Source organism: Lutra lutra, chromosome 8 (genome assembly GCF_902655055.1).
Source record: "Lutra lutra chromosome 8, mLutLut1.2, whole genome shotgun sequence".
In the NCBI taxonomy this organism is placed as follows: domain Eukaryota; kingdom Metazoa; phylum Chordata; class Mammalia; order Carnivora; family Mustelidae; genus Lutra; species Lutra lutra.
Genome location: NC_062285.1, coordinates 66,556,005 through 66,568,462, shown reverse-complemented (window position 1 = coordinate 66,568,462; position 12,458 = coordinate 66,556,005). Strand labels below are relative to the sequence as shown.

The 12,458-nt window shown below is 34.0% G+C and overlaps 1 protein-coding gene across 2 annotated transcripts in view; it reads left to right on the top strand.

The window, feature by feature from the left end:
- CNTN1 (contactin 1) overlaps positions 1 to 12,458 on the top strand; it is a 375,956-nt gene that overhangs the window by 319,323 nt on the left and 44,175 nt on the right. For both annotated transcript variants that reach the window (XM_047742599.1, XM_047742600.1), the window contains 3 exons: positions 2,120 to 2,354; positions 5,212 to 5,315; positions 12,002 to 12,188. In XM_047742599.1, the coding sequence (XP_047598555.1) occupies positions 2,120 to 2,354; positions 5,212 to 5,315; positions 12,002 to 12,188 (526 nt within the window). The remainder of the gene's footprint in view (positions 1 to 2,119; positions 2,355 to 5,211; positions 5,316 to 12,001; positions 12,189 to 12,458) is intronic.

Genomic DNA, 12,458 nt, shown 5'->3' with positions numbered 1-12,458 from the left:
TAATTTTTTATGACCGTAGAGGAGTTCTGTATCAGAGACTAATGTCTGAAAAACACTGCATTTCAACAGGATATTTGAAGTGAGAGATATTGGTGGTGGAGAAAGCTGTGATAGTACAAAGTTGTCTGAATTAGGCAGGTAACATTTACTTAGGTTACATGTTTATATATATCCATGTACCCATTAAATATTTTTAGTGTTTAATTACTGCAGACAGTCAAAGAGCAGAACCTAGGCTCCAAAGGATTTTGAGAAGTACAGAAAAAATAGCAGGTTTTAATCTCTGCAAACAATAAATTGGTTTCTATAAGTGGATATTCAGCAAAAATTGACTCCATTCAGTGCACTGTAGTCATATTTTATTCTTAGCATTTAAGTTACATTCTTAAGTAAGATTTAAGAATAAGATGTTGAATCTCAAGTTATTTGATTTATAAGCTTTAGTGTCAGTATAACATATATAAGTACAGCTCTTAGGAAAAATTAGAATATTTTACTCTTTTATATGTAGCTTGATTTTTTTTTTTTAAACACAGTGGGTATCTTTCAGAATAAGATGGGAAGCTTATCAAAAATTCATGATAGAGGGGCGCCTGGGTGGCTCAGTGGGTTAAGCCGCTGCCTTCTGCTCAGGTCATGATCTCGGAGTCCTGGGATCGAGCCCCGCCTCGGGCTCTCTGCTCTCTCGGGGAGCCTGCTTCCTCCTCTCTCTCTGCCTGCCTCTCTGCCTGCTTGTGATCTCTCTGTCAAAAAAAAAAAAAAAAAAAAAAAATTCATGATAGAAAGTTTATTCTAAAAATTTTTAAATCAAGTCTCTGGGGATACAGCCTGAGAATCATTATTTTTTTCCCCCAGTTTACTGAGCTTTTTGTTTCTTAATTTGAAAAATGTTTTCCACTTTTGTTAGGATGTGAAAACTCTGTAGCTGATTGTGGTATATTGTAAATTGCAAAACTAGGAAAATAACTATCCAATAAGAAAAATGTTTAAATGAGTATAGAAATATTTTCAAATAATGTAAAAACAGTAAGTTTGTACATCCTTGAGATCATGCTTTAGGATTTACAGTTCTAGCCATCATGTTTAACATAAGTATATTCAAGCAGCTGTGGTATATTTACTTCAAGGTTTTTCCTCAAGACAACTTAACTTTGATTTTTTCAGTGAAAAAGTAAATACACAACTTGCATATTTATCTTTTTGACTAAAAAAGATCAAATGATGAGTATTTATTAGAATTAGCTTTGCCATTATTTAAAAATAATGAATTGTTAAAGCTGACATGAACTTCTTTATTGGGCAGTTGGCATGTATAATAATAAGAAAGCCAGAAAATAATGCCAGACAGAGCACTTTCTTCAATATTGTGTCAGACGGGCCCATAGTCAGCCTCCTACAGATGAGGCAGTAGCATCTCTTCCTTCACCATCTCTCTTTTCCTTCTGTCCAGTTTCCACTGTTTGATTATAAGACAGATATTCTGGAGTCTTGTACTCTCTTACCATTGCCTTTCAACTCTAAAGAAATTAATTTACTCATTCTTTAAATATTTCTGAGGCTTTTTCTTAGGTTCTAGGGATAAAGATAAATGAAATTCACAGAAACTCTGCCCTCATGAAACTTACATTCTAATAATAGAGAGAGAAAATGACGTGGATAAATAAGTCAAGGGTACAGTGTCGATCGTGGTAGTGTTAAAGAGGAGAAAATAAATCAGGGAGGTGGGCTAGAGGTATTATGGAAAGAGTCCTGAAATGGCAGATTCTGTGGCCAGGGAAGACCACAAGTAAGGGATCTTTACCTCAATCAGTGAGGGAAGGAGCCTTCTGTTGTATGAAAGAGCATCCTAGGCAGAAGGAATTGAATGTAAAAAGGCTCAGAGGGGAGCCCCCCACCCCGAGATATTCCAAGAAGAGCAACCTTGGTAAGTGAAGTCATTGCTTGTTTGAACATGTTTTTGCCCTGGCATTTTCAGGCAACACTAACTTATGAACATGTTTTTTTAAGTACATTATTACAAAGAACATTCTTCCCTGTGTATTGTTATTATTATTTGCATTGAATTTCCTCCCATTAACTGTATTGTTTAAACCTATTTAATATTTCAATTTCTATGTAGCCTTTATCAAGAGAATACCACTATGGCAACAATTTTGGTTACATAGTGGCATTTAAGCCCTTTGATGGGGAAGAATGGAAAAAAGTTACAGTTACTAATCCAGATACTGGCCGCTATGTCCATAAAGATGAGACCATGCGCCCGTCCACTGCATTTCAAGTTAAAGTTAAGGCCTTTAACAACAAAGGAGATGGACCATACAGCCTCACCGCAGTCATTAATTCAGCACAAGACGGTAAGTAAAAGAAAGACCTTACTAATATGATGAAGGAGGGGAGATTTTTTTTCATAGTACTAGGCATTTAGTAAATGAGTATTACTTCGATCTGGATTAAAATGTCATTCTATCCACTTAAATACAAGAATGCCTCCAAAATCATTTCATCCTTTAGATCATGATAGTTAGGAAATCTCCACTAGAGTTAGACACCTGTTCCTGGCCTCTTGCTTCTAATTTTGAAGTCAGAAATTCTCTATACTTGATTGGAACCTTGGTAAGTCGGCATTCACAACATTTACTGCTTATAAATTACTGAACATATTTTGGGGGGAGTAAAATTGCCCCTTTTTAACCCCAAAGTTGTGTAATTATAGCATTTGTGTAACTTTCTGTCATTATGATAGAGTGCTAAAATTTTATTAAATTTTATTAAAGGAAATCGAAGCATGATTCTATGACAAAGCAGTCAGAAAAGCAGTTGAACTTCTTTCTTGGGAAAGGAAAAATTTGTCTGGAAGACTACTTAGGGGATAAATATATAGATACTGGCTCTCTTTGTTTTTCTAGAAACATTAACTGATCTGAGTATGCTCGTAAAGGACTCTATAGGCCTATGCTAAATATATAGTTTTATATTATACATAATGACATTGATTTCTGATTTCCTATTTAAGCTACTATACTTTTTATTATGATTTTCCTAACTGAAGAAAGATTAGGCCTTCTTATTTTTTTTTAAGATCTCTTTGTTATAACTCCCTAATCATAGGCACTACGTAATTATTATTGGCTAGAAAAGCAAATACGGATTTTATTGGCTTCTAACCTAACACATTTGTCCTTGACCATGTTCTCTTTTCACATATACAGAAGCATAAATGGAAGAGGGTAAATACTTAAAACTATAAGATACCCCTCTGATCTCTTAGAGGAAAAGCACTCTATTTGTTTACCTAGTTTGTACTATTTTTACTTCAAAATAAACAATTAGCTGCCCCATAGAACTCATAAATGTCATAGAGTTACTAGTTTTCATATTTGTTAAAAATTTAGTATGCACAATGCAGCCATCAAAAGAAATGAAATCTTGCCATTTGCAATGATGTGGGTGGAACTAGAGGGTATTATGCTTAGCAAAATAAGTCAGTCAGAGAAAGACAACTATCATATGATCTCCCTGATATGAGGAAGTGGAGATGCAATGTGGTGGGGGTTGGGCAGTAGGAAAAAAATAAATGAAACAAGATGGGATTGGGAGGGAGACAAACCATAAGAGACTCTTAATGTCGCAAAACAAACTGAGGGTGGCCTGGAGGAGGGTGTTAGGGATGGTGTGGGGGTTATAGACATTGGGGAGTGCTGTGAAGTTTGTAAACCTGGCGATTCACAGACCTGTACCCCTGGGGCTAATAATACATTATATGTTTATAAAAAATTTTTAAAAATTAAGAAAATATTTAGTATGAATTCAAGTCATTCCATGATCTTTACTGATAATGCAAACATGAAAGGAACCATAGATATATATATGAATATATATGTGTGTAAGTACATACACACCCTTTTTAAGTTGGTTAACTAAATATATAGAAAGAATAAAAAATAGAAATTATTTAAGTTTATAATCAGTTCAGGACTTTTTAGTACCCAGTAATAAATCTTAGATTCTCTGTGCTTGTTCTGATTCAGCAGAAATATGATAACTTGACACAGTGTTACCAGTTTGAACAATATGAGTACATCTCACAGAGGAAATGAAAGTAAAACAGCATTTTACAAGTTATCTTCTCACCCAATATCAATATTTTATTGCTTTATTTGATGCTAAAGTAGTCAGGCAAAAGGCCATGATTGTCATCTCTTTAGTCATGGCCATCTGCATTTAATTATATTTCTTCCTAAATGTTTCATGGGTCTCATAAAACCTGCATGTGCTGAAACTTGTATAAGTGTTCATCTTTTCTTTTACTGCTAAGAAATCAATCATAGTGCTACACGTTTACCGTGATTCAGAAAGGCAACAGTGTTCTCGTGCAGGACATTTTTAACATAAAAGAGGATTATGGCTTGTTAATAAAAGACAATAAAAATTGATCATTCTTGCTTAAAGATTTCCTTAGTTTCTTTATATAATTTTCAAAAGGGATGTGAATTACTTTTTTTTCACCGAACAGAGGCCTTTTTGATACATACTTGACTTGATGCCCAGTTGGAAGATTAGACTTATAAAAGCTTTCCTGAGCCCAAAAAGCAGTGGATGTCACAACTTGTTTCAAAGGATCTTAAAAAAACAAAACAAAAAGAAACTTACACATAAAAGAGAAAGAAGAAAGTATCCCTAACTAGTATCTTTAGTTCGTGTAAATACAAAGTGAAGGAAAATTGAAAATTGATTGTGATGAACAATGTTTCATAATAAATACTAAATTTCCTATTTTTGATGATTTAACGTTGATAAGCTAAATATAATAATTTAATCTGCATCCATGGGCTTTCTTAAGCAGATTAGTTGGGAGAAAGGCAGAAAAGAATACAGTTCTTACTCACAGATAATTGGAGAAATCCACGAAGCCTTCCATATTTTTTTAAATTATGTGTATATATATATATATATATGTGTGTATAAGTCTATGTTAACATTCATGTGTAGATGTGTGTGTTCATGTATCATTGATAATCATGAAAAAAGTAATATTAGTAAAACCAAAGAAAAGGATAATAAAATTATTGGACTTATTTTATTTTACCAATATGAAAATTACTTGAAAATATTAAAATACAGTTTTAATCCATTCATTCAGCAAATGGTGCTATGTGAATTTTGTTATATAAGCATCTTACATAAAAATATAATGTTCTCATCAAATTTCAGCTCCCAGTGAAGCCCCAACAGAAGTAGGTGTAAAAGTCTTATCATCTTCTGAGATATCTGTTCATTGGGAGCATGTTGTAGAAAAAATAGTGGAAAGCTATCAGGTGAGTTCAATTTTTATCAAACTACATACATTTATTCATAAGTGTATTGGTAAAGGTTTTTAAATAGGTGACAACTTTCAGTGTTCTGTGTCCATTGATTTATGTGGCAACTAATACTATAATCCAATCCTTGTGTTTAATATGTGAGGCATTTATGAACTAATTGTTAAGAATAAGGCAGAGGTTCCTAACTGGCTTATCTAGGAGAGCTGTAGAGTCCCATGCATTCACAAACAGCTGAAATAAAAACTAGGGTAATAACACTCATGGTTAAACAAGATCTTTTCAGACATTCTCATAAAATGCCAGTGAATTTTAAGTTTTTTTTTAAATCAGTTTGGTAATTTATAAAAGCATCCTTACAATGTTTATTCTGTTTATCTCAATAGTTCCATTTCTAAAAGTCCCTATAAAAGAAATAACTATAAAATAGGCCAAACATGTGTCTCATAAAACAGACACATATTTTTATAAGGGATCTTTCATAAGATCACAAATATGTGATCTATAGGTAGAAAATTGGGAACATTCAAAATATCCCAAAGAAAACTTCCCTTGATTTGAGTCTTTAAAAACCAGTAGGAATAGCCAGATAGAGGGGGGAAGATTTGTGTTAAGTAAAGGGGAAAAGGCCTAGAAAACTGAAGCTGCGATCATTGTTGGGGTCTTTAATATGATGCTAGCAAAATTTAGATGTGATTATGCAGAGAAAGTGAAATCATCTCGTATTTTTAAGCACAAAGAGTGAATATTAAGAGAAATTGGCAACATCCTATCTTTGTAGATGAGCAAATGGATACCAGAGAATCAATGACTTGCCTCACCACAAATTGAGTGTCAAAGCAGTATCTAAAACTCAGCTTTTCTGATTTACAGTTCAGGGCTTTATGCCAAACCACAGACTCCTCTCTGTTTCAGGCAGTGAATGGGCAGTGAGGGCCCTTCTGAAGCCACAGGCAGTGAACTGCTGGCCCAATCAGCTAGCCTTCTCAATTCTGGTGCTCTCCCTTCTTCATCTGTCCATGAAATATTAGCTCCTCTAGGGCAGGATTTTGTCTGCTTTCCTCTCAGTGCCAAGAACAGTGCTGGGCCCAGAGTAAACACTGAACAGATACTCACTGGGGGCTGATAGTGATACTCAAATATGATCAAATCTAGTGTTATAATCTGGCCTTCTCAAAGCCATGTTTCTGAGATATGGCCGCAAAACCAACCCAAGGTTTTCAGTTTTAAACATGTAAAATATCAGGAAGCTTTTTTTGTACTGTAGGTTATGATTTGGGTACATTTCAAAGTGTCTTCAGATAATCTTTGCAAGGTGAAGTTATTATGAAAAGAGTGGAATGGTAAGAATGAACTGGAAAGACCCAATATTCATAAGTTATTAATTGATAATTACATTGACAGCTAGTAGTAAAAGAATGGGAAAAATAGAGAAATTCACCAGCTGTTACAAGCCCCTATAATAAACAAGTTCCAGGTTTCTTGGGAGAAGACAACAGATTTTGGAGCTTGAAAGTCATCTTTTAGACCATAACATTTTTTTCTTATTTCATATTATTCCTTTTTAAGTAATAAAAAAGAGAAAAAAGGATTATTTGATATATAACTCACTCATGAATCAAAACAATAAATGTACGTTTCGCTTTTTTAAAAAACCTTGTCTTTGTCTAAGAATTGTGTATTGGCCATTTTATAACTTCCAACAAACAGAGGACAAAGGAAATATGAGGGGGGAAGCAATGATAATAACCAAAATACAGCTTTTTTTTATTGGAAGTAAGCATCAAGTAAGGATTTTCAATTAAATAGCAAAAAATCCTAAGCAGATAATATTTTCTCAAATCGTAATTTTCAAGGAAAAAAATGTATGCCATTGAGGAATTTCGTTCCACAGATAGCTGACATTTTGCAACTCCACAGTAAGTAGAAATTTGTGAGCTCTTTCACCAAGCAGATACAGGTTGATATCTTAGCTCTATCACTGAGGAATTTGGTGCAAAACTTACTTGAAATTTCTGAGCTTTGGTTTTCTTACCTGGAAAGCTGGAAAGAGAGTAATCATGCCTCATAGAACTGTTGTGCGGAATGAAATGAAAGCATTTACTACTTTTCCTTATTCTATGTCGTTGGATATTTGAAGACAGTGGTGATTATGACAGTAATGAAGATGATGATAATATTAATGATAAGAATAATAACATTTGTTGAGCCCTTACTATGCTAAACAGTTAAGCTTATTGTATTGAATCTACATGGTCCTAGGGAATCAACACTACTATTATCCCTGTTTTAAAGATGAAGAATTTGAAGTTTAGAAACATTTGTGTGGGTAATAATTGGCATAATTAGATTCAAACCTAGGTCTTGGCTCTCCAAATAAATTAAAAATATTGGAAGTAAATCACAAAATTATTGTTTCAATTTGTTCTTTCTTAAAAACCTTTTCAGTCTTTGAAACAGAACCTTGAATATCAACGAGACAAGCATGAAAGCTTAAAAGAAAATATCCGTAACATTTATTCTCCTTTAAGAAAATGCCCCTGTAAGGGAGAGGGGTGTTCCTTGACTGAGTATAATGTGGTTATTGTTTCTATTTTAAAATATGATGGGAGAAGCTGGCGGTTTAACAAGATAGATTATTGAGAAAACTAATATCCCAGTGCACTTCCTATAAAAATGTACTCAGGGTCTAAGTTACAAAGAAACAGAGGGAGGGAAAAGTAACACATTAAGAAAATAAAATAAAAAGCTGGAGAAGCCCAGCTCCTATGTGACTGACCCCATCTCAAGGTTAATTTCCTGATATTTCAAGTGAGAACTGTAGGCAATTGAGTTTAAAAATAATCTCTTCCCTTGTGGTTTTAAAATATATCTCAGTAGAGTGTTTAAGTTTTACTCATTTTTTCCTCTCGCCTAGTTAAAGAGCTCCCCACTTCTAACCTTAATACTACTAAGTTTCCCTGCAGTGTAGAGGAACTAGAAGAGTGTAAGTAGTGCTCACCCAGCAGGTAACATTCACTTAACTTTATGAAAACAAGCGAAATACGCTATCAGGAATAGTGAATGGGAAAACTCTTAGCAGCTGAATTAGAGATTAATGCTCATGATTGGTTTCACATTGTCTTAAAAGATTATCAATCCTGGGGTGCCTGGGTGGCTCAGTGGGTTAAGCCGCTGCCTTCGGCTCAGGTCATGATCCCAGGTCCTGGGTTCAAGCCCCACATCGGGCTTTCTGCTCAGCGGGGAGCCTGCTTCCTCCTCTCTCTCTGCCTGCCTCTCTGCCTACTTGTGATTTCTCTCTGTCAAATAAATAAATAAAATCTTTAAAAAATAAAAAAAGATTATCAATCCTGAGTAATCTACTCAGATGATTTTAAAGGTTAATTCATTTTGGTGAGCATAAACTGATACTTAGGAAATGCTTCATTTTCTTATTCTGATGAAGGTGTCTGTCTTCATCTGGATCTCCCCAAAGCACTGTCTGACACACGGGTGTGGGAAAAGGTGATGTTTTGTTGTTGTTATTTGTTTGTTTTAATATGATCCCAGGGAGCAAGTATGAAGAAAAAGCAGAGTGAATAGGAAAAGAGGAAGCTCAGATACAAAGATGATTTATCTTTTTGGCAAACCCTTACAAGAAGCTAATTGAAGCCTACATAGAATTGGTTGGTCCCAGCCCCAGTGGTGAAAATAAAAGACTTTTGAATAGTTCCCAAAAGCTGTAAGGATACCTATTTGAATGATTTATATTATTGAGATTCCTTTCCCATGGAATCCGCTAATAATCAAAATAGTCTGGGATTTGGATAATATAGTTTTTATACAATATATTTTCAGACATTGAGTTGTTTTTTTTTTTTAATGTCAGCATCTCATTAGTCAGCTTGGGTCGTCCTTGCATTTCCAGCACCTAGCCCAATAACTGGTACAAAGTGGGTACCTGATAACTATTTGTTCAACGAGTGAACGAGTAGCATACATCAAATGCAGTCTATGCGCTCAGTGTTGAAAATAAATGATAAATGCCTGTCTTGAAAGAGTTTCTAAGTTAGTAGGAGGAGAGAAAGCCACAGCATGAGGTAGTTTCATAATTGTTTAATAAGCACTATGACAGGTTTACAATAGACAAAGGATGCTGTGGGAATTTTAGAAACATGTAGAGAAAGAGTGAAAATTATAAAATGCCACAACATTAAATGGAAATAAATATACTATATGTTACTGTAACAAATGAAGAGGAATTAGTGGTTTACTATCCATAAAGCAGGACTTGCTGTATGGATGTATGGATGTATATCTTTTCTAGTCATGATAATCCATTTCTACTCATTCATCCAGGCTCTCTTTTGGTCTCCTTAGTGATTAGTCAAAAGAAACACGTGTGTTCTGCTCCATGACTACAGGTTGTACCCTTCACTCTGAGCGATTTTCTCACAGATTATTGTCAGCCTTTCAACACATTGAGAAACTCAGTGAGATGATCAAGATGCAACAGCCCACATTTATTATCTATTTGGAAATGAAGTTCATGACCAGTGGCTATTTCAGGGAAAAAAAGATGATGCCATATATTACGTATATGTATCTACTGTTTATTTTAGTATACTTTGAAAACATTGTAAGCTATATGTAAACATATACTTTAAAGAGGGACAGATTATTAAATCATTTTGTCTCAGATGCTTTCATTTGTAAAGAGTAACTATACTGTGAAAATTTTCAAACTCTCATATTCTAAAATAAGGAAATCTGTTTGGCACACATAATCATTCATTTTTGCTCCCTAGTCACAAAGGCATAGCTAAGTCACTGCTTTAATTTGTTGTGAATTTTATTTGAGACTGACCATACCATCCTTGCTAAAATTAGATGAATAAAGTCATTTCTCATTTCAGATATAGCTGCAAATAGTAAATTAAGGAAAGCTTTGTTCTTTTCTTTCATATTGCCAAAAAATGCCTCATGGAAATTTCAGTGAGAAGGTAGAAAAGTTTTCTCACTTTAATTCCTCGTTTTAGTACAAAGCATCTTCTAGAATTAGTCTTTATTATATGAATCTTGTTTAAAACTTCTTTAAACTGGATAGAAAAGTTGTTAGAGTGGAATAAAGATTTTATTTTATTTTATTTTTTGGAATAAAGATTTTAAAATGTGGTATATAGCTCAGTCAACAAGCATACATACAAAAGTGCATGAACTTCAAGGAGTTCGGTTTTGATTGCTATAATACATTCTAGATTCATTGTGAAGATAATGTACGTGGGTAATACTACTTTAGTGCATGGCATTTCATTAGAATATAAATGTTCATTTTATTCAAGCAATAGAAGAGACCTATGTATTATCTATTTCAAATGCCCACTAAAATATAGTCCACCCTCCTTCTCAGATGACTTTACTCACTGCCTGAATACTTTTAGAACCCAGAAAAATTCCTTCTCGAAGAGGCTCTCGTCCTTAGAAAGTCTTTTGTCTGCAACTGTGATCTGCCTCTAGAGACACTTGGTGCAATTCCACTTCCTTGGTTCTGAGGCCCTCCTTCTGGTCTGATGACCAATGCCAAGGAAATCCTATCAAGACCATTATGAAGAGTATTCTTGACATGAGAAAAATGAATACCAGTAAACAAAATAAAAACATTGTGAAGAAAACCAATTAGCAATTTAGTAATTAGCATTTGTTCTGAAATGTGCTAATTCTACATATAAACCTTACTTTTTTAACAAGTGAATTCAAGCCATCTAGTTCCATTTTATAATGGTTTAATTTGTTTTATGTAAATGAATCATTCAAGATTATATAAATATTAGATATTATTGTCTAAGCATTTTGTTTAATTATGAAATTAAATTTCCATTACTTTATAAACAGGGACTCTAAAATATATTAAATACCAGTATATTTATAAGCAATCCTCTCCTTTTCATCTACACCTTAGAGATACAGATTTCTGACCAATAAAACAGCCTTATTAGAAGGATGAAAATCATAATTTACAACCTTCACTTAAACTTTAAGAGACAAGGAAGGCTATCATTGATATATTGGTAAAAGTGATCAGTTCTAATCACAACATGGATAACATTTTTAAAAATAAATTTATTTTCAGGATAAATAAGTTCCTCAACTAATTATTAAGCATAATTTTTCTTTGATATCTGGCCTCAATATAGGTTCAAAGGAAATAATTTTGCATATATACTTCTAAAATGACCTAGCAGAAAGTTATTACACTGGCCTGTTCCAGGCCACGTAATGACTGTTTTTGTCAAACAAGGTTTATTCCTGTCAAACTGTTTAACAATGACTCATAACAAATTTGGTATCATATAAACAGAAATAAAGCAGGAAATAAATGATAAAAATTATTGTGGAAATACTTCCAAACAGAGACCAGTGTTATATTTTGAAGGTAAATCATATGCAGTTTTTTTTTTTCTTTTCTTATTAGTGTGAGACTATTTCAGGCCATGAGGTGAGCCTTTGATTTGTCTTTGACATCTTTAATAGATCTACATTCTGCGCCTTGCTGTATTTTGACTAATAGAAGTATAAGTAGCAATAAGTAAGACGAGTATATGACACTCAGCCAGCATCACTGGTGTCAGAACCAAATGAAAAGGGTTTTCACAATTGAAATAACTGAATCATGAAAGAATCTCACTCAGTTTAAATGTTTGCAGATTCGGTACTGGGCTGCCCATGACAAAGAAGCAGCGGCACACAGAGTTCAAGTCACCAGCCAAGAGTACTCAGCCAGGCTAGAGAACCTTCTGCCTGACACCCAATACTTTGTGGAAGTCAGAGCCTGCAATAGTGCAGGGTGTGGACCACCCAGTGACATGATTGAGACCTTCACCAAGAAAGCACGTGAGTTTCAACATTTGTGTTTTAGACTTGTCAAAAAATACCAATTGATTCGATCATGGTGCAGATATATCTGAGAGAAACTTACTACCTGGCAGTCTTAGCACATTCAGTTTTCAATTTTATCCTTTACAATCACCTGAGATAAAAACAAACAAACATTGTTAGTTACTGTATATGATAAAAAGATGTGGAGAATGCCTTCATGCATTTAATGTTCTGCTATAGAAATACAGTTACAGAACGTCTCTTCATAAAGACTACCCCCAAACT